Source organism: Brachypodium distachyon, chromosome 1, assembly GCF_000005505.3.
Source record: "Brachypodium distachyon strain Bd21 chromosome 1, Brachypodium_distachyon_v3.0, whole genome shotgun sequence".
Lineage (NCBI taxonomy): Eukaryota > Viridiplantae > Streptophyta > Magnoliopsida > Poales > Poaceae > Brachypodium > Brachypodium distachyon.
Genome location: NC_016131.3, coordinates 64758390 through 64783776, shown reverse-complemented (window position 1 = coordinate 64783776; position 25387 = coordinate 64758390). Strand labels below are relative to the sequence as shown.

Below are 25387 nucleotides of genomic sequence, written 5' to 3'. Positions count from 1 at the left end.
GTCCAAACCCACAGCCCATCTGCCTGCAGAAAGACACGAAGAAAGTGCCAAATGTTGGCAAAAGGAACAACCGAACAAGCAACGGCCTTAATAGAGATAGCAATGCCTCTAAAAAAAAGAGAGAGCAATACAGTATCTTTATCAACTTTGTGCCCATGTATAGAAGGATGGCGTGAACTTAAGGTAACGCCACATATAAGCATTAGTACTGGATAGAAAAAACCAGGTGAAGATGTACAGCAATACCAGTAGTCACCAAAGAGTCGTAAAACGAGCCAGTTTACGCTGTCATTATGCAAGAGACTACTTTCCACACTGCGCTATGCCTACGGTATATATTCATCTTGACCGTGAAGTTCCGTATTCACAATTTCATTACAATTACTGAAGATACATAAACTGCGCAGTACAGTCTGGTGTCCCAAATTAACTTCAGTTTACAATATTGGAAGGCATTGTGCTCGTCTGATTGAGCAATCTACTTAGAAACTGGACAGTCTAAGGTGTTACGTACTTCAGTATACAAGACCAGAAGGCCGACCCGTTCCCTTATTTAATCTACATAGTCAGTGGACAAGTAAAACTTGCTATGGGATCTATATACATTCAATTTTAACAACAGAGGTCTGAAAATGGATAACAAAGGTTAGAAATTAGATCAGACCACACAAGCGGGGTCTAGAGCAAAACTGCTTTCCATTTGCTTTCACCAAGGCTACCACTCCGGCTGTCAAGCCAGCACAGATAATGGAGGATATGAGGTGTTGTGCGCTCCGTCCAACTGCAGTTCAGATGAGATCAGTAATGCATGGTGCTAAATAGGAACCTTTGGAGGGAAGACAAGAACAAGAAGGCAGACCTTGACTAAGAGTGAAAGTTGTGACAGTAATCCCACCAACTATGATTGCCGACGCCACGGGAAGATACTGAGTTTGTTTTCCCAACAAATGCAAAATTAAAGGTCAGAACCACTTGCATAGTTATATGCGGTACCAGTTGAAGAATGGAAAGAGTTGTTATCCGCATCACTCATCAGAGAAATTAGAAGGCTAATACCAAGGCAGAGGAAATGGCCAACACTAGTTACTTACCGGTGCAGATTCAAACCCGACGATTTGGAAAGGAGAAGAGCTGCTTTTGCTGACCGTGTAGTAACCGCTGATAAGATCTAGAGCATCCTAGAGTTGAAGATTGAAGTTTTAAAAAGAACCATATGATTAGCACAACTTTGTAAAGTACTCCCTCCGATCCTAAATTCTTGTCTCAAATTTGCCCAAATATGGATGTATCTATTCATAAAAAGTGTCTAGATACATGTAATACTTCGACAACAATTTAGGATCGGAGGTAGTAGACTAGATTTTGCACATTAAGTACAAATACTTCAAACGAATATATCATGAGTTGCATCCTTAAGAAACAGAAAGCAGGAATAAATTGCTGGTAGATCGCAGCATGTGAAACTGTACTTCAATGAATGAAGCACATTCAAAGCTAACAGATGAAATACGCCTAAAAATTATTGACCGCTAATAGTAGGGCAGCTATTCATGATAGCAAATATTAGGCAAGAATGTAAGAAGTTCCTATAGAATATCAGAAAAAACCTGTGTACCACTTACTTGTCGCACACCGTCATGAAAATTATTCAAATAATATCGCGAAAGGGCACTCATGCCATCTTTAATTAATCCAGGTAGCGTCTGCCTTCCATACCTGCGTTATTTGAGTTGTCATGATGTCATGAAAATTGACAGCATGGGCATAACAAAGTTGATTCAGGAAACTTTGATGTAGTAAGACATGCTGGAAATTACCTCACAAGGTCTCCCTTTAAAGCATAAGAACCAGCATATTCAAGGCTTAGCTCATCTCCATGCTCAACCCACACTGACAAGCATTTATTAAGCATGAAAACAATACATGCAGCAGAACTGTCTAAAAGCACCACACTAAAATCAAACACCCCTTACGTTTTTTAAATGTATCATTAATGCCATCAGATTGAGAGATGCTTTCAGCTGATGATAAAGCACCCATTCGCTGCAGCTGCGAGTCCAACGATTTTCTTGCTAAGAAACTCTGGAAAGCAGAAGAAATGGACTCAAAAAGAATTCACAACAATAATATGAAATGACTCAGAATTTCAAATCATGTTCATCAGACCATTAAAAATAGTATAATATGAAAAATTTAGTCAACACCAGTATTTAATCTGACCATTAGAATAGTATGATATCAATCAGATGGGTATTTAGTCTTCCTATTGAAATTTAGTCAGCACCAGTATTCTTTGAAATCATCAGATGCATCGTCAGTTTAGTCCTAAGGGTAAAGGGTGTGCTTATCCTTTGCAATAAAAAATTGTCTATACGTAACTGTCATGGCAGCTTTAAGGTATATAATAAAATTGAGTAGATTGAGAAGTGGTAGAACAGACCTGCGTCACATTAGTGCGGTCCAAGCAATCAATACAGTTGGACCTAACTACACCACTTTGGTCCAACAATATCTCTCCTTTCGAGTTCATGAGAAAGTATCTATTCAGCTGGCCCAGAAATGAATCAAGAGAAAATTACTTGCCAGAGTTAAACCTTGAGCAGATGAAATGAATCCTGAAGTACTTTTATCAGGAAAAATGTTAAGAGTAAAATATTTGGTATTTAAAAAATTACCCTTGTTTGTGAATAGTTTCCTCAACTTCATCATAGAGAGCTTGCAAGTTATGAAAGTTCCCTCCTCCACAAATATGATGGAAATCAAAATGCACATACCTGTAAGAAAAGGAGAACATTATTAGCGTACGGTGACAAGGAAATGTCATGAAACAGATAATCCCTGGGAGATGGTCATTGGTCCGTATTTCAGTGCCCGGAGCTTTTCAAGTAAAAAGGAAATCAATAGAAGGAATAGCTAAGCATTTTGAGGAAATATAAACTCATAAAGCACCTGATATTAGGGAATTTCTCCATTTCAGCAGCAAATGCATTGCTTAAATTTCCTTCATCACCTTGCTGCAATAAGAAGTCAGACGAACTGATATAAGTTACTGTACCAACTGTGAGTCAGGAAATGGTGAGTGGCTACACCTCAATGTGCGCAATACCAGAAAAATGATATTTTAAAATATACTGGGATAATATATATAGTTGAACAGTTGAACTAAGAATCATTGCATCTTTTTCAAGTGGCAGCATGGCATTTCCATCTTTTCACGAGCTAATATGATGACATTTCAATCTTTTTTTAAAGATCAAGGCATTGCTACAGAACCTTTTTTTTGTTCTGCTCAATGTTCAATTTACTTATCCAGCCTAGAACTGGAGCAAACAAAAAACTGAATGTAATTAGCCCAAGATCAATTCATGTATTTTACCATGCTAAAAGATAACATGGAGTGCTTGATTCTGCACAAGTTCTTTGAAAATTACGTCCCAAAATATAAAGGCGGTTCTATAAATCAACATATAATGAACTGATTTGACATAAAATAATAATTCACGACATCGATATAACTAGAGACAACCTACTTTATCAGTCAAATCAACAACCATTGTATCTCCATATCTTTGTGAAAGATCGTGAAAGTGGCGTTGAACAACCTTCGTCTGTCAGCAATCGCAGTTTGAGAGAGTCAACAGGCTATATTCAGTGAGAGAGTCCATCAAATATGCACATTGAAAAGAACATGTTCCTACCATTTCATCATGTTCAATAATGCTGGGTCGTGGTTTGTAGCTCAAATCCACTATTTGCTCCCAGAGAAGTGGAATAGAGCCACGAACCTAGAAACAGGGTTGTCAAATACTAAATTATGAATTCCCATAAAAAATTACTTTTTCCATAAAAAAAATACTGAAATATGAATGCCATCACATAATATAGCGTTAATAGGATTGGTTTTAAGTTCTCTTTTGAATATGCCATGAACGTCCAGCAAGGAGTTATCTCATTAGATCATGAAAGTCACCTGTATAAATGAGGATGTTAAACCCTCATACTCAACCAGCTGTTCTGTTTCAACGAAATTAGCGGTGGCACCTTCAAGATTTGCGCCCCTTCTCCACATTCTTGTCCCTGCAATGAATGAATGGATGACAATGAAATTTACCCCCAATTGATGCTTCCTGGGTGAAATGATAGAAGAAAAAAAGAAAAACCTAAACGCCTGTTGCATCTCCGAGAGAATAAAGTTATTCTGACTGGTCCATGCTTCAAGGTAAATTGTGCAGTCTGAAAACGTAAAATAGTTAAGGCTGGAACAATTCCTGAAGCATGTTTCTCCTCCAATGCTGAAATACAAATGATGGGGATAGACTTGCACATTTGCAATGGAAAGGGAAGTCATGCCCTCCTGCATACTATAGAGAAGCTAATGCCCAGAAGACAAGTACACAGTACACACCAATAAAGAGTGCAGATAATAATTAATGCTGTTGTATTATCATGGTATTTGTTGAAAATTAAGGATATTTCCTTGGATCAGTGGGGTGATGAACTCATCAAGCTGCAAAAACATAAAAATGTAAGTAATAAATCTAAAAGGGAGAATCATATTATTTTTTTAGGTAAGTAATAAATCTAAAAGGGAGAAACATTTTTTTTATTCCCTTCAAATAGGGATTACCGAATTACCTTAGCTTCAATAAGCTCCTCTAACAAATTCCTGTTCCAAACAAACCGTGGATCAGCCTGAAAAATAAACTTAATTACTTGAAGAAAAGTGAACATGAAAGAAACCTTTTGGTTTATTGCCTGGTGCCTTATAATTTTTTTGCCAGGATTGTAATATAATCAGAAAAGGTTTCCACAGTTTTGTAGTGTTATAGCATGTCTCCAATTATCAAATTTGCTGCTCACTTTAGAATGCTATGCAGAGTATTGAGTTCCATGCACCAACCAACTCAGCCGCCAAAGCCTAAGCTGATGTGGAAAGGGTGCACAACATACTCATACTCACCCCACCCCCACCCAACCAACACACACTCGTGTATTTTCTAAGTCGACTGGGAAATTCTTATTCTAAGTCGATGATCTTGAACAATGACTATTTATCTAATGGAAGTTGCATAGTTGCACATTTCACAAATAGTGTGCTTTTATTACTTCGTAGCAACACAAGTGCATTAGGCTAGTCAAATTAAAAATGTAAATTATAAACCATAGTTCACCTGTTTCCATAATGGTTTATGTACCCTCCCCGCAACTAGCTTTGATGCTCTCTGCAAGCTACAGATAACAGCTCATATGACAGAGAACAAAGCAGATCACAAACTTTATCATAATTGCGCATGAAACTACATGCTTAACATTTTTCAGCTGATTTTTTCCAGCGACACACAAGACAGTGTACTTACTTTAATGTCAAATCCCTGTCGTACGAGTAATACAGTCCACAGGTAGTTTCTGCAATTCTCAAGAGAGACATGAAGTATGCCTCATCTCTTTTCTGCAGGTACATATATACATAAGTTAAAATGTATTCCCACAAACTAAACATACCATATGATCATGTCCCAGTTATGACTTATGACTTATGACTTATGAACAAACAATGTAAATCAAATTACATTGAATAATCATTTTTGACATACTTCCTGTGAAGTTAAATGCTTTATAGCCTCGTTGCAGCATAAGAATTTCATCGAGTTCACATGGTAAACAGTAGAAGCCTGATAAGAGCCAGCGTCCTTTCGAGAAGTGATGACAAGTATGTAGCTGCCTGATAAAAACAAAGTTTTTGAAATGTGGAAGACCCGCTACAGCATAAAATCTGATTTCCAGAAATGTTCTTGACAAACAAACTAGCAGCACTGAAGTGGGAAAAAAAATACAGAGAAGCCACCAGAAAATCTAGAAACACAGGGTAAAAAATAGAAAGTGAATCATTATGTTTAACCCGTGGCTGCCAAATCAAAACATATTTCCAATATCTATCTAGTAATGACATAATTTCAGTAACCAAAACAGAACCATCTATGATAAAGTGGTGAACACCAGATACTCATCCACAACTCTGATTAATATAATACAAAGTACATAGCTTGTATGGCAAAAAAATGTACGTTGGTTTCTTTTTCACCCTGGCCATTTTAGTCATCACGGTACCATGAATGTTTATACTTTCTGGCAATATGGCACTCAGGCTATCAGCACATGGGGAGATAACAAACCCGATTCAAGTCAAGAAATCATAGAAGAAAGATAGCTGCAAGTGCAGCTTTGCCAGCAGAGCATGTCTTGACTGTATGAACAATTTGTAGTTCTGAACACACTATTCAGTAATGCATAATGTTGCCATAAATGGAAGTTTATGTATGAAAACACTGGATCTTTATGCAACTGTAACTTACACACTGTAATTACTTAACATTTGTAAACTGGCTAAATAAGCTTCAGTCCATTAATACCAGTACAGAGGAAGATGAAGAAAAACAAGAGGATAAGGAGGTAAATAGTCATTAGTCAACCACACAATGTTGCTGGTTGACTCATCTCAGTCATCTGGGTATAAACGGGCCAGATACAATTCTGCAAGTTACAAAATGCCAGCTTCACGAGCAATTTTAGATCAAAATCACGTCTAAGAAGCACACTACAAAACTAGAGTAAATTTCATAAGTTAGAATGTACTTTGACCTAAGAAAATTTGAGTTAGAAGGGGGAAACATTCCCGATTTCAATTAATATAACCCATCAACGGCAGGAGTTCACAAGTTTAGCAAAACAAAAGGAACAGAACAGTCAACTGGCTGAAACCGAACCAGCGAGGCAATAAAGGTTTCTCAATGACAGGACCAGCGACTATACACGAAACCAACGTATGAGATAATAGGAAAGAGAACCAGCAGGACGCAATAAAGTTTCTCCATGGCAGAACCAGCGACTATACTATACTTCAAAGGACGTTTTCACAAAATTACACATCCTTTGACATACTCCTTTAACTGATTGAATTGATTCAGTCAAAATGGTTTTTAAGACACTTCCGCTAATTCTCAGTTGCTTGAAATTTTCAGAAATGTCAATCACCTAAAAGTGCATACCAGTGAGCCTAAAATAGCCCTATTTGAAGGTGCGCAGCCTTTGTGAACAGTTAGTATGGAGTACCAGTTTTAGTCTGTTAGTTATCTATGGAGTGAATTAAAGATGGGTATGGTTGGGTGTTGATCTAAAAAAGCTTGAACTGCGTGAGATTTCTGAAATTTTCATACCTGGTGAATAGAACCCTCCTACAAGAGAAAATACCAAATGGAACTAATCTCATAGACTCAATGAAAAACCTCATAAAATGACAACGCAAAATATGCCACGTAATTATGCTTTTCTAGTCAACAAATCTGACTAACAGAGACCCTATAAGCAACGCGCGCATGATAATTTCTAGGCCAGGTGGTCTGGACACATGTCACGCATTGATCTCAAAGTAAAAAAACGCTGGTTGGCGTGGACCGAGTGGAGTGGAGTGGAGTGGAGTAGTTAAGGCTTTTAGTTCCCCTCGGTGCTACTTCAAAAGAACCTCAAGACATTACTTGGCCCGGGTGGAAGCTCTATGTTAGTCATTGTAACGAGCAGAAACAGGCGGGCAGGTTGTTCAATGTCCAGACCAGGAATTCGCACAAATATTTGAGTTGTGGATTTGGAGATTGAGTTAGAACCGGGGTATATAAATGTATCAAACAATAGGTGGCCTCGTGAAAAACTTTTCGTAGAAGAGTATGAACAACCTGCAATTGTTTGGTCTCGGGCAAATGTTCACAGTTTCACTCACCGGCGAGCATTCTGATCATGCCGGCCACTCCATATATCCTCGAGATCTTGCAGTCGCTCCCGGACGCGGCTTCCTCTGCACGCAAACAAACGAAGAGATAATAAACTAATTAACACTGGTTCACAAGTCCAGCACACGAAACCAATCAAATCCAGGAGCGAGCAGCTAAGGTTTCCCCCACAAACACGCATATGGAGTATGGAGAGTTTCCGAAGGTTTAGGGAGCGACCTGGGGATAGAGGGCGGAGGGAGCCGTCGGAGCGAGCGACGGCGAAGGCGCCGCCCCCGTCGAGCGAGCGGATCACGTAGCGGTCGCGGAACTCCCGCAGCTCGAGCTCGCTGCTGCAGGATCCCGGCCGCAGGGGCTCTTCGGCGAGCAGCGGGGCTTCGTCGGCGTCGGTCTCCATCGGCGGCAGCGGCAGCGGCAGCGGCAGCGGCAGCGGCGAGGCGAGGCGAGGCGTGCGGGGTTTCGTTTTGGTCTGGGCTTGTGTCTCGGATCCGAAACGAGGGAGGGAAGGGGGAGGGGGGGAGGGGACAGGTGACGCTGATCTGGCATCACATGTGGGCCAGTTTTGGGTTTAGTAGGTGGGGTCACGGGTTGTTCACAGAAAGAGATCCACGGGATGCGAACCACCCAGGTGTCTCCCGGCGCCGGGTCAACGGTCAACGGTATACGGTGCGGTGCGGTGCGACTCGCTCTCTTTTCCTTTTGAGAATGAGAAACGGTGTGTGACTAGTTCTTTCTTTGTTCACGCTTCCCGAGGTCCACCGTGCACGTGACCTGTTCTTATCTCTTGCCGGCCGGTCTCAGCTCTCGGTGGGTCCCGTTCGGAACACTTATCTTTTACTAATAGTCCGTCGTACGTCCTCTTTCTTTCGCTTCCCTCCGAATCTCCGAGTCCCCGCACGCTAACAAACGGGCGAAAAGAAACTCCTGCTCCCACGAACGCGTTTGCCTTCCCAAGTCCCCCATCTCGATCCTCGACAATTCTGCCCTAGACGGGCTCCCCCAGCCGTGGCGGCGTGGCGCTGGTCCCCTCGTGCCACCGCTCCTGCCCTCACCTGGCCGATCCCCTCTCCCTCCCCTGCCCCTGCCCTCGAGGCCTCCGCACGCTAGCCCCTCTCCTGCGCCGGATCTCGTGTGGCGGTGGCGGAAGAGGCCGGGATCCATCGCCGTCGCGACTCGCGAGGGCATCCTCCAAGCGGCCAGGAGACCGGCCCGAGGCGGCGACGCGGGGCGAGAGTACGTTCTACAAAGCTCCGCCTAAGTCACCGTCTCGCAAGATTCACCCGAGCCGCCGTCTCGCAGGAAGTTCGTCAGCGCGAGCAGAGCAGGACAACATGGTCTCAGCTTTTTCCTTCCTGCCATCCCCTCCATCCTTCTCCTTGCTTGCATCAACTACACTTACCGTTTGGCCATGGAACTTCTGAAACTGTCTTCCTGGGTCAGGATTATGAAAGTTAGATCATGATTAATTTGCATCTCTAATTAGACAGGAGAACTGTGTTCTGCCTAATGTATGTGTGAAGCCATATATGACGCATCCTTCAATATGTGGTTTCTCTCTACTACAGCGATAGGCTCTGGTTAACAAACAATAGGTCATGCATTTAAATTAAATTCTCTTATCTACAGAGTGGCATGCATGTTGTCACTTTTTTTTACAGCGCCAGGACAAGTGCAGGTTTTTGATCGTCATAATTCATTGATTTCTTATTTCAATTGGTTGAATCTGTTGGGATTGTGCTGCTTAATAAAAGTTGAGGTAGCATTGGACGCGACGGGAGGCGGAGGAGCAGCGCACCGAGCTGCGGCGGCTCCAGGAGGAGCTCCAGCAGGCGCGGCAAGCCAGGGCAGCGCCTGCTGTGCAAGGTGTGCCGGAGGCACCGGTCCTCCAGCAGTTGTGGGACCTCCAGCAAGAGCACCAGCGGGAGCTCGAGCAGGTGAAGGCCTCACACGCCAAGAGGGAGGAGGAGCACCAGGCGGCTCTGGACTCGTTCCAGGGGCGTCTCCAGGAGAAGAGGGACCTGCTGTCCGGCTACTCCCTGGAGATCCAGCGCCTCCGCCGCGAGGTCGGAGAGCTGGAGGCGGCGGCTGCAGCATCAGCCGAGGCTTCAGCGCGCCGGGAGAAGGAGTTGCAGGAGCAGGCCCGCTCCCAGGAGCGCGAGCTTGTGGGGCAGCTCAAGGCCGCCCAAGACGCCAGGTCGTCCCTTGAGGGCGAACTCGACGTGGCGCGACAGGAGCTCCGACTGATCGACGACGACAACACCAAGAAAGCGTCGGAGATCGGTCGGCTGAAGTCCGAGTGCCGCGAGCACAAGCTGCAGGCCCAGGAGGCTCGTGGCGCGTGCACCGAGCTGCGGGCCCGCAGGGCGGGGGAGGTGGCCAAGCTGAAGAAGCTGGCCGACTCGGCGGTGGAAGCGCTGCGGGGATTTGACATCCCTGTGGCTACTTTCGGTGGGGCGGATCTGGGGAGCTACACTTCATTCTTCGCGGATTTCGTCGGCCGACTGGGCGGCCGGCAAGTCGGCCTCGCGGCCGAGCAGGTTGTCGGGCAGATCCTCTCCCGGGTCTACTCCGCCCCGACTTCCCGTTCGAGTCGGTCTTCGATGCCTGGTCGGACGAAAAAGAGGCCAAGGCTCGCCGGGAGGCGGTGCAGAGCGTAGTGGATGAGATGGTGGCTCGGATGCAGGGCAAGGTCGATGACGACGAAGCCGCTGCTGAGGAGGTTGCCGGAGAAGCCCCCGATGCCAAGGACGTCCCTGACACCGACGCAGCTGTCCCGGGAGCTCCTCCCGCGTAGTTCCTTTTTTCCTTTTCTTTGTGTTTTCCTGCAAGCGGCGCGAGGCGCCTTAGTACTTTTTATGTTAGCTTCCCTTGTTATTGCTAGTGTTTTCTATCAACTTTATTTTGACCAAGCTTCAATATAAATATACCCGATGTTATTTTTACTTGCTTCTTTTCCTACGACTAACTTGCCGGGGAAGGGCTCTGTCTTTCTCGTGCTTTTAGCCTTGCGTACCCGGGGACTCGCCAACCACATGCCTGGCCAGACTAGGGACCCGGGACGGACCCGCAGTGCCGACCTAGGGCCAAACAGTAGCGGCTAGCCACTCCGCCCGCGGGTTAACTGCCCTAGCGCACACGCCTCTGGGACGGACCCGCGAGCCACGTGTGGGGGTGTCCTCACCCCGCAAGCGTCCTTCCTACGCTCCGGCAACACGGGGACCGAACCCACGCCAGCAAGCCAGTGTTACTGAGAGAGGAAAACTAAGGACCCAAAGTGAGATACTTAGCTTCCCGTCCACTTGTCGAACGTATCAATTCTGCACTTGGCACGCCTGCTGGAGGGATGCGGCAAGGGCATTGTGGCAGTGCACCCATCGGCGCTGAGCACTGATGGCATGCACCACCACAGCGTCTCCGCAGCAACCCTCACCTTGGAAACGCCTGTTGGAGGGATGCGGCAAGAACACGGTGGCAGTGCAGCCATCGGCACTGGGCACTGATGGCATGCACCGCCACCGTGTCTCTGCGGCCTCCCTCACCTTTGTAGCCATCTCCTTGGCTTTGCTCTAAGTTGCTCCGTGGCCACCATGTCCTTTTATAGGCATGGCGAAGAATCCTGCCGCCGCGCGTTTCGAGCTACAGCGGCACACGTGACGACACCCTCCTGAGGTAAAAGCCTTGAAGCGGTCGCCATGCACCAGTGGCTGCCCGCTAGACGAACGACCCGTGAGTACTCCACGAGTACCCTAGCGTGTCTGATCCCTATCTTTATCCTGCATGTCAGATTCCTGCAGTGCCCAAGGTACATAAGCATTGCCCGGCTACACTAGCTTAAAGAGGTACGCTGCCGCAACGTCCCGTGGGTAAGGCGCCATCGTTTCACGGGTAGAACCTGCGCAGGTGCGCAATGTTCCAACTATTGGGCACCGGCAAGCCTTCTTCGGTTTCCAGCCGGACAGCCCCCGGTCTGGTCACTTGCACTACCCGGAAAGGGTCTTCCCAGATTGGAGTCAACTTGTTCCCGGCCTTCGTTCCTTGTTTCCGGCGCAGGACGAGGTCTCCAACCTCGAGCTCCCGGGGACGGACTCTTCTGTCGTGATAACGACGGAGTCCCTGCTGGTAGCATTAAGCTCGTACAGCAACCCGGCATCGAATCTTCTCGATGAAGGTAAGGTCATCAATCCTCTGCTTGTGTTGGCTCTTGTCGCCGTACGCGCGTACCCGAGGTGACCCATACTTGAGCTCGAGGGGCAGCACAGCTTCTGCCCCGTAGACGAGGGCAAACGGAGTTTGACCCGTCGCCCGACTCGGTGTGGTCCGCAACGACCACAGCACGGGCTGCAGTTCTTCAACCCAGTGCTTCCCGTGGCCTTTGAGCTTGTCAAAGGTTCTCGTTTTGAGCCCCCGCAGTACCTCTGCGTTGGCTCATTCAACTTGCCTGTTGCTCCTTGGATAGGCAACGGAGGCAAAGTGAATCTTAGTGCCCATGTCCCTGCAGTAAGCTTGGAACACTGCACTAGTGAATTGTGTGCCGTTGTCGGTGATGATGCCGTTGGGCACACCAAACCGGCACACAATGCCTTTGGAGAATTTGATGGCTGCCTGCGTCGTGACGGCTCGGACAGGCTCCATCTCGATCCACTTCGAAAACTTGTCGATGGCCACGAGCAAGTACTCGTAGCCGCCGACTACCCTTGGTAGCTTGCCGACAATATCCAGCCCCCAGACCGCGAACGGCCACGAGGACGGGATGACTTGCAGGGCTTGCGCTGGATGGTTGCTCATCTTGGCGTGGAACTGGTATGCTTCACAGGTCTTGACTAATTGCTCTGCGTCGGCGAGTGCTGTCGGCCAGTAAAAGCCATGCCGGAATGCTTTCCCGGCTAATGCCCTGGAGGTCACATGGTGCGAGCATGTGCCTCGGTGTATTTGTTCCAGCAATGTGCGCCCTCCTCCTGGGGCACGCAGAGGAGCATGACTCCGTTGGGACGCCTCCGGTAGAGTTCTCCGTCCACCAAGCCGTACACTTTAGCTTGCCGGGCTACTCGCTCCGCAGCAAGGTCTTCCTTCGGGAGGGTCCCGTCCCTGAGGTAGCGAATAATATCTGCCCCCCAAGGTGGTGGCTCCCGGCTAGTGTATGCCACCAATTTGGTGGCATGGTCCCCTGTCATTGCAAGGTCACCTTGAGTCGCCGGAGGGGCTTCCCCGACAACTGTCTTGGGTCGACAGAGGGCTTCGAGTGCCTCTGCACGAACACCCCAGGAGGCACTTTGCAGCGTTCCACTGCCCACTTGGACAGTTCATCCGCAACAAAATTGTCCTTGCACTTTACGTGCTCAAATCGAAGTCCTTGCGTTCTTGCGCTTGCCGGCGAACCTTCTGCTTGACGGGCCGCGCGTCTGGCCGCACCGTCAGCCGATGCTCGATCACCTCCCTAGGGACTCCGGGAAGGTCTGACGGCTCCCAAGCGAACACATCAGAGTTCTCCCGGAGGAAGGCGACGAGTGCGCTTTCCTATTTCTCGACGAGGCTCGCACCGATGGAGACAGTGCGTGCCTCGTTGCCGGCAAGTAGGGGCACCTTCTTGGTCTTGGTGCCCTCCTCCTTCAGCTTCGTGCCCTTGCTGATGCGCGGGCCGAAGCTGGAGCTGCCCCCAACGTCCTGTCCGAGAGCGGCTCGCGCCTTCTTCAGTGCGGGTTGTTCACCCGCAAGTGGATCCTCGCTCCCGGCAACGTCGTAGTCGCCGGGATCCGCCACTGCGGAGGTCTTCACGACCTCGCCCACGCACCAAGCCGCGTCCTTCGGGTCGCACTTGATGGAAAGACAGCCGTATGTTGACGGCATCTTCATCACGCCATAGGCGCAATGCGTTGCCGCCATGAAGTTGATCAGCGCTGGCCGACCAATTATCCCGTTGTACGGCAACGGTGTGTGAGCCACATCGAAAATGATGTGCTCAGTCCGGAACGCTTCCCGGGAGCCGAAGGTCACCGGGAGCGGGATTCACCTTATGGGCTGCACCACTCCGGGGTTAATCCCCCGGAACGGGTCGGTGGGCTTCATCTGCTCTAGGGGCAGCTGAAGCTTTTCCACTAGCTTGGCGGACAGTAGGTTGAGGCTTGCCCCGCTGTCCACCAGTACCTTGGTCACCGTCACTTTGTTTATGATCGGCGACACTACGAGGGGGAGAACCCCTGAACCCAAGGGACGGATTGGGTGATCGTCCGAGTTGAAGGTGATCGGCACGTGCAACCACCTCAACGGCTGCCGCGCCTCCACGCTGGGGAGGAGGGCGCAGACCTCAAGCGTAAGCCGTTTTACGGCAGCGTGAGACGTGAGAGCATAGGCTCCCCCGTGGATGCAGGCGACGTCGCGAGGTTCCTGGAAGCCAGGCTCATCGGCGTCGTCGTCGTTGTAGATATCCCCGTGCTATTCAGCACGAGGCTTGTCGCGTCCCCGAGGAGGCCGGTCCTTGCCGCCACGGGCCTGGCCACGGCCCCCCGCGGGTTCTCCCTTGTCGCCGCTGGTGGTCCGGATCCGATGCGAAAGCGTAGAGATCCCTGGTGGTCCGGATCCGGTGCGTGTTAAGCTTCTCACGCATCTTCGGATCACGGACGTTGATCGCGTACGTGTTGATGATGGCGGCCGCTTCCGCCTCAGGGATAGAGTAGGAGAGGTTGGAGAACCTGTTGGTGAAGTCCCGCAACGTCTCCCCCGGCTTCTGCACGACCGTGTGTAGCTCCGCCATGGTTCCCGGGCTTCTAGCCGCCCTGGAACACGTTCACAAACTGCTCGCGCAGGTCAGCCCAGGAGGCTATGGACCCGGCGGGCAGGTTGAGCAACCAGGTCCTCGCTGATCCTTTGAGGACCATCGGGAACCAGTTGGCCCGGACCTTGTCGTCGATGCCGATGGCATGCATCCCCAACGTGTAGGTCAGGAGGAAATCCTTGGGGTTCACGGTCCCATCGTACGTTCCAAGCATCGGTGCTCGGAACTTGCGGGGCCATGTCACCCGGCGCAGCTCGTGAGTGAACACAGCGCAGCCGTCCTCGGGGCCCATGGGAGCGTCCTCCTGCTCCTCCGGGCGTTGGCGTTCTACTTAAAGCCGGCGCCGGCGCTCCAAGCGTTGGCGGAGGTCTTCCTGTTGGTGGGCGTTCAGGACGCCTAGCGCGTCACCCCGTGTGGCGGTCGGTGACGAACCCGAGGATCCTACGGGATCCTCACCTTCTTGCCCTCCCCGCGAGGGAGGGTGCTCTCCGTGTCCCGAGACGCAGGGCGCGTCTTCGCATCTCGGGTTTTGTCCCCGGCCCGAACCAGCCGGGGCGCCCTCGCCTTGCGGCTACTGGGCGGCGAGTGCAAGGAGCGCGTCCAGCTCCGCAGTCCATGCTTCATGCGCCGGCATGCTTTGCGGTGGCTCGTAGCGCACCATGACACGCGCGGCTATGACGGCTTCCGTCAGGGTCTGGGCGGGAGGCTGCCGATTCTCGGACCGGCTACCCTTCGCCCTGTCACCCGGTGCCCTCGGATGAGTGGTGCGAGATTCCGTCGGCGTCGCACGTGACGCGCTGTGTTCGTGGCGTAGCTGTTGCTGCGCATCTTCGGCCCGCGAGTGGTCTCGTTGTCCGGTGCGGGCGGCATTGTGGCCGCTCGTGCGACTGGCTCTGGCGCTGGGAGCTGCAGGCCCCCTCGGTCGGTTATCCGCCGACGGCCGAGGAGGTGGAGGTGGCAGCTGCGATTCCTACTGCTGCCGTGGAGGGGACCCCTGGTCACCCTGCACCTGTGACGCGCGCGCGGCGTCATGGGACCAAGTGCGCATGGCGAGTGTGCCGCGCAAGTCGACCCAGGGCTCATCTGCCTTCTTGGGTGGCATGGCGAGCTAGTCGTTGAAGATGCCGCAGGCGAAGGAGCCGGTGTGGATGACGATGACGCCGGCGATCAGCCGAAGCTCTCTGCACGCCCTCCTATCTGGCGCGCCAGATGTCGGAGCACAGTCTCCAGCACCGGGGATGCTGAGCACCCCCTTTTCGGTTCGGTGGAGGACGAGGTGATCGCCCGGTGATCGCCGGCGTGGCGATAGACACGAAGAGTAAACGTGAGAGTTTTACCCAGGTTCGGGCCACCCGGAGGTGTAACACCCTACGTCCTGTTTTTGTTATATTCACAAGTTTAAGAGTGTACAGATCCCCCGGGGGGTTCCCGAGCTGGCTACTTGGGTGAATACTACGATGTGTTCTAATTACTTGAGTCGGAACCCTTTTTTCAGTGGCATTGGTCCTCCTTTTATATGCAAGGGGATACCACAGGTGCCACGGTGTACAGCGTGACACGTTAGCTAGACGCATGTCACGCCCACACGAAATACAAATTTGTTCATCCATGCTGGACGCCATGCAGCAGCCGTCCTACTGTATACGGTAGAAAAAGTAGCTCTTAGGGCAACCGTTCTAGCCTTGCTAAACAAGACTAGGCCTGCTGATACTCCTGTCGGTGCATTAAATGCACTGCGCCCGGAGTCTTGTCCTATCTTCACTGTTCTGCGGGTCCCGCCTTCATGCCCGAGCGCGGGTTGTCGGGGTGCACCCTCCCGGCTAGCGCATCCGCTAGTTGCCGGGTGGCGTTCCTATGACTTCCCGGGGTCGGGGTCCCCGGGAGCGCTCCGTACTTGGCTCCTAGTTTTGTCTTCACTAGGGGCCGTCCCCTTGAGGCAGGCTTCCCGGGCTCGTTACTTCCTGGGAGTCCTTCCTGGTGTGGCCCCGTCAAAGGCGACCCACGCGTCCAGTATCAGTGGGACCCCGTGGGCCACTGGTACTACACAACCAATTCACCGAGAAGACAATTATGTACTGTGATCAGTGTGGACAAGAATGTATGCGTCTTTTGAACACTCAATAATAACATATACCAGATTTTGTTATGAAATCTGCTGATTTCGTTTTCATCTTATTTTTGGTAGACCATGTTGGTTGCATTAGAAAGAAGGGCAATCAGCTTACCTGCCGTCCAGAAAGGAACTGGTTTTGCAGTAGGGGATGCTCAAAGGTTATTTAAACAAAAGGCTATGCCAAACCTTAAATACTTTTGAATAAACTTTGAACTCGATGCGTACTCAGTATTTTGTCTTTTATTTGTCCAATGATCAATTATGATGTGCAGATATTTCAACACTTACAAGAGCTTAGTGGGAAATCAATTCCAACTCCAGTTGAAGGCTTATCATGTACCATCTTGAGATTTGATAGAGGAAATGCAAGTGACCATGGTGACTATGACAATGAGAAGATGGCAGAACAGTATGGCAAGTTGTGCATTGCGCTTGATGTTCTTCATGAATGGTTTGTTACTATTATCGAGCCTCGCACACGGAGAGATCTTTCTGAAGACATTGTGTTCAGTACTCCCTCCTTCCCATTTTATATGTTGTTTTAGGTTTTTAAAATTTTCCCAAATTAATTGTCGTGTTAGCCTAAGTTACTCCACCGCCTAGAAAACGCTCCCGCATTTGCAACATTAACTCTTGCATGCAGCACGATTACTGGCCAGCAAAGCCAGGCAGCGCAGGGGCATGTGGCAGTAAAGGGCGCGCTCAGCCAGGCAGTTACGCGTGCATGTCCACTAGTGGCTGATTGATTGAACCAAAGCATTTCTCAGCCACGCAATTACTACCTATTAGGCCTATTTTTCAGCCTCTTAAAGTGCTCCTCGGTATTAGAGTTTTTCATAAAACGACATATAAAATGGGAAGGAGGGAGTAGAGAGTAAGAACTTCTACTTGTCCACTCTAGTGTGTCTGCCTTCATTTGATGTTCCATTAATCATGTGTCGGTTACTCCTTCTGTGATAAACTGATAGGCTTGATCGGATTATGGAAAGTGTTAGCTTATGTTACCTTTGTTTCACAATATCATTCCTTTATGTCGGTGGCCTCTGTTTCAAGATATTCCTCCATTGAGGGTTCGCCTCTGCCCTCGATAAAACAAGTCAGAATCAATTGGCAAGGGGTCAAGTGTAGTTAAGGCAATGTTTATGCTCTCTACCCCCTATGTTAATGCTTTGGAAGAGGTTAAGTGGTTGTAGTAGGGGTATGGGTGGTCATTTTCTCATTAAGTCTAGATTTGTGTTCCCTTTGTATGTGCTTGGTAAGCTGAGGACTGGACAAATAGCGAAACGAGGAACTACTATATGACATCATTTGTAAAGGATCTTAATTCACATGTTATATTGATTGTTATAGCCTGGATATTCTTCTATAGTGCGCAAATAGAACTACACTTACTTAGTTCTTCCATGAACTTGTCAGTAATTCCCTGTGTAGATTTTTGTCTCCTTTTCACCTACACGTGCTGGAAACTTTGAGTTATCTGTTGTTTATACTCTATTCAGCCCAGTAATTCTTCTGTGTGCAGATTATACATCTTCATGTGACTGGTATTTCTGTGCTCGTTATGTATTGACAAATGCACGCTTACTTTTTATCTTATCATTTACAGATCAGAGCTCAGACAGCTTAATTTTAGGGGATTCTACACAATATTGTAACATCCCAATTTTTCCAAACTTTGCATCATGCATTTGCACTCATGAGCATCATGTCATTTATGCACTTTGAGCACCTTTAAACCAAAGTGTTAAAATTTAAAACCTTTTATTGAGCTTTTACCTTTTAATCTTCCTTTGCATCTTTTTGGAATTTTCCAACCCATGGGTTTTTTGACCATAGAAAGGGGTTTAATGCAATAAGATAAGCTACCCCATATTTTTTTGGAATTTAATTTGGAGTTGAAAAACTATTTTGTTTTTAAATAATATTGCACTAGAGGCAATTATATGAGCAAAACTATTTTTAATAATTTACTTTTGGAGGAAATCAAGTCCCAGATGCTATGGCATTTGAGGACATGATTTTACAAAAAAATTGGAATTTATTTGAGATCATTTGGAGTTCAAAATCAAAAGTTATAACAGAAAAACAGAAAAAGAAAAGGAGAAAACAAAAAGAACAAAAAAAAAAGAAGAAACAGACCGGCCGGCCAACTTGGGCCGAATAGGCCCGGTCACCCCGCGCGCCACCCGCGAATCGGCCCAGCCAGCCGCCGCCGTGCGCCGAAGGTCCCCGACAGGTGGAGCCCACCTGTCAGTCGTCTTCAAGCTCCGTCCGCGAATCTAGCACCCGCCCGCCATTACACTCGCCTTCAATTCGCAATTTAGGGCGCCGTCTTAAAGCTCTCTCTCGCGTCACTATATAAAGGGCTTCCCCCTCTCTCTTTTCCCCCGCACCCCCTCACTCCACCCGCGCCCACGCCGCCGCAATTTCTCGCCGGAGTTTGCCCTTGCCGCCGGCTTTCCTCACTCGCCGTCGACTCCACGGTGAGCCTCGGTCCAAACGAACATGCTTTTCTTCTTCCTCTCGTTCTTGCGCAACTTTTGACGCGAACAGTTCTTTGTTTGATGCCCCGTAGACCCCCGACGCCGTCCACCGAAGCTCGCCGGCGCCGCTGACGTCTTCCTGAGGAGCTAGCCGCGCACCCCGTCGTCCCCGGAGCGAACCGACCGCGTCACGGACTTCGTCTCGTCGCGCCGCCCCTCGCCGACGCCTTCCCCTCTCCTAGAGACCGCCCGCGCACCGCCTGCCCGTGCCGCCGCCGCCGGAGCTCGCCGCCGGAGACCTAGCCGCCGGAGGTGAGCTCGGAGCTTCCTCGGCTCGGCCGACGTTCGAGTTAGAACCTTTAAATCGAAGGGGTATCCTTCGATCTCGTTCGTTGATCACCCTTTAAATGAAATCCAACGGTTATGTTTTAATTTTACCCGAACCGGTATGGGCGAATCCCAGAACGCCACGTGTCATGTAAATAAAAGTGTAAAATTGTTCGAGGACGAAATAAATGGTAAAATTGCAGAAAAACCTCTGGAACTTCAAACACTCATAACTTTTGAACCGTTTGGCCAAATTTGACGAACTGCACCTTTTTGGAATCCTCATGGCATGTAGAATCTTTTGGCACAGTTTGTTTTCAGTTTTGGACAACTGAAACAGGACCAAGTGACAGAATGCTTAACTATGAACGTTATCACTTTAAAAAAATTAAAACTATTTTGGACGATTTATCCACTCTTAAAATTTCCTAGATGCACCCTCTATCCAGTGGAACCAGAGGAAAAAAAATTTGTATAAAAATGGATTAAACTTTCTTTGTTTAATGTTTTCCTTTTTCTATACCATGAACATGATCCTAACTTTGCATCAAATAGATTAAATCACTAAACAAGTTATTTGTGACAGAAACCAAAGTTAGGAGTGCATCATGTGCATGGCATCATGGCATATTTTTCTTGATTGCTTGTATGTTTCGTGTGGTTGTTCATTTTTGCTATACGCTTGTTTGTTAGATTGTTCGGAGTGCGAACCCTGTCTTTGCGAAGAGTGTGAGAACAGCAACAACTTTGGACAAGGCAAGTTCATCTTGATCATGAATCACCTACTATCGCACTTATTTTTGATCCTTTATGCATTAGTGTTGTTTGTAGAAATGAATTAGGATTAAATTATCGTATTTTATGCTAGCTATGTCGTCCCCTTCGTGGATTCGGGAGCGTCCATGGTCATCTCTTCCGTGGACTCAGGGAGCGCCTGCGTCACAAATGTGGAATGCCACCCGGGGTAACCAGAGGCTGAATTGGGTTCCTATTTAATTGCTTCCAGTACAACCACATGTTATATGGGCTCTGGCGAGAATAGAGTATGTTGTATGAACCTAGACCCGAAGAATTGTAATGATTCTCTCGTGGTCTAGGGAATTACTTCTGAGAATCTCGTAATCGACGCCGTTGCTACTCTACCCTGAGGACAGCAAGGGATTAACCCGTCGATTTCTTGTGGGGAATGTGTACAACCTCTCGAGAGTGTCAAAACTAAGTACTTAGCCGAGTCCCCGGTTATGGACGAATTATGAGCAGCTAGATATGGAAACTAAGTAAGGTCTCACTCATTCTAATTTCTGAATAAAATGAATGGTTTAAACTTGGGTCAGGAGCATTGATGTGTCTACTCAATGTCCTTAGTTTTAATAGGAGCATCGGTGTGTCTACCCGATGTCCAATAGATTTATCTTACTGTGAAATTCAATTGTAGTAGGATAAAATTATGTTATTGCTTCCACGCCAAAAAGCCTAAACTCCACCTAGCCAATATTTGCATATATTTGAAAGGAATCTGTTATAACCCCCGGTGAACTTGCCAATATATTCAATGTATTGACCCTAGTGACTGCAACTTTTAAATTGTTGCAGGGAATTCCGACAATGAGTAAGGTTACGTTGTGTTGGGTCACGAGCCTGCATTCCAACATGCGCTCTCTGTGGTGTTGCAATGGCTCAATTTTCCCTTCGTTTTCCGCTGCTGAATAATATATGTTATTTTTCAATGCTAACCCGTGTGGTTATGCAAAGTTGTAAGTACTTTAAAGTTCTGGATAAAGACGATGTAATAAATTACTTGACCTTTGTTTCTCGATATTACATCTTGAACTGTGTGTGCTAGTGAGTCGATCCAGGGACTAGCACTATAAGCACAGAGATTGAACCCTGTACGGGGGCGGTTGCTTCAGATGGTATCAGAGCACTGTGTTGCCTGTAGGAACGTGACCCTAGCATGGAAAGAGACTAAGACCAGACCTTAGGACATGTGCATTTCATATTTATTACTGCATGCATATCTTGTTATTATTTTTCTTTGCAATCACATGTCATACCACCAAAATATTCTTGCATTTTACAGAGTCATTTATTTTATTTTAATTTCTGTACACTTGCAATTCATTCTGCATAAAACACTCCATGTTATATTATTTTGCCACCATGCATTGCAAATTTTACATAGAGTCAATAACATTAATTTCATTCCACCATGATGCCATATTTATTTGCTATTTATGCATCCACGCATTGATCATCTCATTAACATTCTCTATCTCTACTCTTTTTCTGTAGATGGACAACCCACCACATTTTGGCAATGTTCCGCCCTTCACCCACATCCACTACCCAGCAGTTGGTGACGTGCAGCTTTTTACCTCAGCCTTGGCGTCGTTGTGCGCCTACCTCGACCTTGCGCCACCACGTTTTTGGGGCCGCGCCGAGCCGGCAGACCCCCACGGTTAGCCTTCACAATGGTCCTCCATGGTAATTGAAACCTTTTACTTTAGCCTTTTTTTTCAATGTCACAATTCCTTTTTCTGAGTAGGGTATGTGGGAAGAAGTTTGCTGAACTGCCTCTTATTGGCACAAGAGTTCAATATCGTCGACAAGGAATGTGCCGCCTTCTGATGAATGAAGTAGAGAAGGTTTGTACTTGCTAAATGTTATTCAAGTCGTCAGCAATGACAAATTGAGTTTGAGTGTTGCAACGAAACGTTTCCATATGCTTGTCGATGCTCTGGGCATTTTGTTCATGTGTGCTGATCTATCCACTTTCTTTTGCTTTCCAGTTACTTTCTGGCTTGGGGGTGGAAAGGCTTCTCTTACCAACAGTTCCTCAGCTTCTGGAAACGTGGACAGGATCCTTTGGTTTCACAGAAATGTCTTACTCCGACAGGTTTCAATATGCAGCTAACATCATTCTCAGCTTCCAGGGAACTACCATGTGTCAGAAGATATTAAATGATGTATGTCACAACCGAAAAGATACGAGCCTCCACTTGGCACTTAATGCTGAAAGAATGGAGCTAGGGAATAACATCCTTAACAGTTCTAAAAGATCCACTACATGTGACATGGTTGTAGATAATGCATCCAATCATTCAGAGGAGTTGAAGGTTACATCACTGGCTAAATTTGACAGTTTAGAATTGGCAGAGAACTGCATTTTCAGCTCTGGGGGAACCACTATTTGTCAGAAGGTTTCAAGTGATGCATTTTATCATCCAAAAGATAATGATCTCTCTCCCTCTCTCTCTCTCTCTCTAATAGTTATGTTGACTGAGCACTTCCTACTTGGTTATCTGGGAAAACTTAGCATATCAGCTTCAGGAATTCCAAAATAATTGTTAGGCATTTTGAAAATTGATGCTACCTCTGCATTTGAATGTTCTTGTCTCCTTCACACACATATGCTTCAACCATCCTGACTTTTGCAGACTTTGATACAGTTATTATTGGCAGTTACAGGGTCTGATAACCAACTTGAATACATCACTGTCATTTGTGAGACAATGGAAAATGATAGTCAAGAAAGCAAATCAATAGTGGTGGAAGATACGGACTGACTGGAACCTCAGCTGCTACTGGAAGTTCATAGTAACAGTGGTGATGAGGGCAATTGTGTAGTTGATGTTCCCACTAGTACGCCAAATCCACAAGTTAGTTTTACAGGGAGCAGTCATGAGCAACCATATGGCCGCAGGTATGTTGTCTTCTGTTAGGGTGATCATGTGAGTCCTAAGAAAAAATCAGTAACGTACACAGTGGGTTCTTGTTAACTGAGCTTAAAGAGGTAAATATAGTAAATTGTGCAATGAGATTGTTACGTTGTCAACTCTTTTATCAAACCTTCTAGTAATCAGGGCATTTTATGGCGAGTGCACGCTTTCAAAGGACAAGGGATGTGTGTCTGTATTCTTGACAAATATAACCTGTTAACGTATATGTTACATGTCGGACATTTAATTCTCTTGGTTGATACTTTTTTTACCAGCTATTACCACTCAGTAAGCCAGTATCTTATTTCTATCAACTTAAGATTCCAGCGAACCGAAAGAACACTGTATCTAATTCTTTACATAGACACAAGCAGTTCCTAACTCTCTTTATTTGCTATTGATTATGATCTATTTCTAGTGTTGGTGCAGATCAGTGCAACGAGAATTGTATCTTGACTGATGTTAAGCCTGTAGCAGTACGTACCTTATATATGGTTTGTTTTTCCAGATAGTTTGGGTACCCGCAGATAGCTAAATCGTATGGGTCACCATGTTTTACAGGAAAAGCCGGCTCTGGTATTCAAATACAAGTTCTCTGGCAAATGCTACCGGCGTATTAGAAGGAGCACTGGCCGTGGGAAACTAGGAGTGTCTGGCTGAGCCCTGAGGGGTCTCCATAAAATGACCAAAGGTGGATCCGTTCCACCGATGCTTTGGATCCACGGGAGCTGCAATATTTTGCAATAAACATTCAAGCAGTCTTTATGTATAGTCATCATCTTAGTCTCTTATGTGTGCAAGTGAAAAGCTAATCTGCTATCTCGGTCTCTCCACCGAGGGTTGCTTCACGGTGTAAAATACTATATCAAGCACTCTGCCATTTGAGCTATCACCATGAAACACTCTGCTTGGCTGAGGATGGGACCTTGTTCCGCCCTAACATTTTTAGCGAATCCTCCACGTATAAATCGTTGTGGCGATGCCTGATGGTGGGTACTATTACTATGGATTTTGGACGGTATGTACGATGAGCTAAAGTTAGCTGGTTTCAAATGTTTTGGTGCTCCCGGTCATAAATGGTTGTCTCCAATCCCCGTCTCGCGTCAGTGCATAGCGTGCTTCTTAGCATTTGTCCGTTCAGTTCATGTTTTCTTAGCATCGTTTCCAATAGACCAATGCTGGCTGGCATTTGTACTCTAAAATAATGATTCTATTCGAAGGGCCTGTGCTTTCTCATCATCTTGCCATGGGCCGTCCCTGTAAAGAGAAACGTCTTGGACAGAGGCTGAAATCAAAGCTCATAGAAGGCACGGGGTTCGTCAGTGTCAGACCGAACAAGGGCACTCAGCTTGAGTTTGTCAGTGTTATCAACAGAATCTCATGTCCATTCCAGCTGAAAGTTTCCATCGGACTCCTTCTCGTCGTCAATGCGGGGGAATCTTGCCGGAATCACCTCACCGACGGTGATTTCATGGGTGGCGACGGCCGGAGGAAAACTAGTATTCGGACCTCTAATACCATCTTTATTACTTTCTTTGATCTAAATTGTTGTCGAAGTATTACATGTATCTAGACGTTTTTTAAGAATAAATACATCCATATTTGGACAAATTTGAAACAAGAATTTAGAATCGGAGGGAGTAGTCTGTATTATGATGAGAAGGAAGAGACGCAAGACACTTATAGCGGAGTAATTAATTTTTGTATGGGGAGGGAAAAAAAAGATAAACGAGGCATTACATGGGCCTGGCTTTCCTTTAGACTATGCGCATATTGGGTTTGGGTTTGTTAGATCGTACGGTCATATTTGACCGCAGGCCCAGTTCCTAGGTTGTTGCGTAGCATACCTGCATGCATCCACGGCTAAGCAAAATTGTTAAGTTTGGAAAACGTCGCGAGAAGGAACGAAGGATGCATTTTTTTCTACTCCCTCCATCCAACAAAAAATGTCTCAAGTTTGTCAAAATTTGAATGTATTTAGACATGATTTAATGTATAGATGCATTTAAATTTGATCAAAATTGATACATATTTTGTTGGACGGAGGAAGTACACATTGTCTATCGCTGCCTGCCGGCGGCAAGAAAAGCACATCATCATTCCTTATCAGTTTTGTACGATGTGAATGCTCTGTCTTCCCCTGAAAGTCATATCCATGTCAACACGAAATGGACCCCAAAAAGGGCTTGAACCGA

The 25387-nt window shown here is 47.1% G+C and overlaps 1 protein-coding gene and 1 pseudogene across 2 annotated transcripts; one reads left to right on the top strand and one right to left on the bottom strand.

Annotated features, from left to right (window-relative positions):
• Nucleotides 1-294: 294 nt before the first annotated feature.
• On the bottom strand, nucleotides 295-8274 carry LOC100831074 (phosphoinositide phosphatase SAC8). 2 transcript variants are annotated; one of them, XM_024457170.1, is made up of 20 exons: nucleotides 8001-8274; nucleotides 7728-7846; nucleotides 5595-5722; nucleotides 5358-5449; nucleotides 5172-5229; nucleotides 4636-4692; nucleotides 4474-4507; nucleotides 4161-4241; nucleotides 3971-4077; nucleotides 3699-3785; nucleotides 3531-3608; nucleotides 2950-3014; nucleotides 2676-2774; nucleotides 2441-2540; nucleotides 1974-2082; nucleotides 1818-1890; nucleotides 1623-1716; nucleotides 1092-1178; nucleotides 860-926; nucleotides 295-781 (listed from the first exon to the last, which is right to left on the bottom strand). In XM_024457170.1, exons 3-20 carry the CDS (start codon nucleotides 5643-5645, stop codon nucleotides 654-656), a joined length of 1467 nt encoding a protein of 488 aa, XP_024312938.1. In that variant the 5' UTR covers nucleotides 5646-5722; nucleotides 7728-7846; nucleotides 8001-8274; the 3' UTR covers nucleotides 295-653. The 2 variants fall into 2 exon arrangements, with proteins under 2 accessions (XP_024312938.1, XP_003558156.1); XM_003558108.4 differs by having other exon boundaries at nucleotides 7772-7846; nucleotides 8001-8257.
• Nucleotides 8275-16525: 8251 nt separating this feature from the next.
• Nucleotides 16526-24245, top strand: LOC100841702 (annotated as a pseudogene).
• The last annotated feature ends 1142 nt before the right edge of the window (nucleotides 24246-25387 follow it).

What these genes read in the sequence shown, in the direction of transcription:
- LOC100831074 (XM_003558108.4), bottom strand. Translation starts at nt 8,178, where the DNA reads ATGGAGACCGACGCCGACGAAGCCCCGCTGCTCGCCGAAGAGCCCCTG. An exon ending in CATGATCAGAATGCTCGCCG is followed by an intron (nt 5,723 to 7,771) that starts GTGAGTGAAACT and finishes TGTTTTTATCAG; the next exon opens with GCAGCTACATACTTGTCATC. An exon ending in GAGATGCAACAGGCGTTTAG is followed by an intron (nt 4,078 to 4,160) that starts GTTTTTCTTTTT and finishes CATTCATTGCAG; the next exon opens with GGACAAGAATGTGGAGAAGG.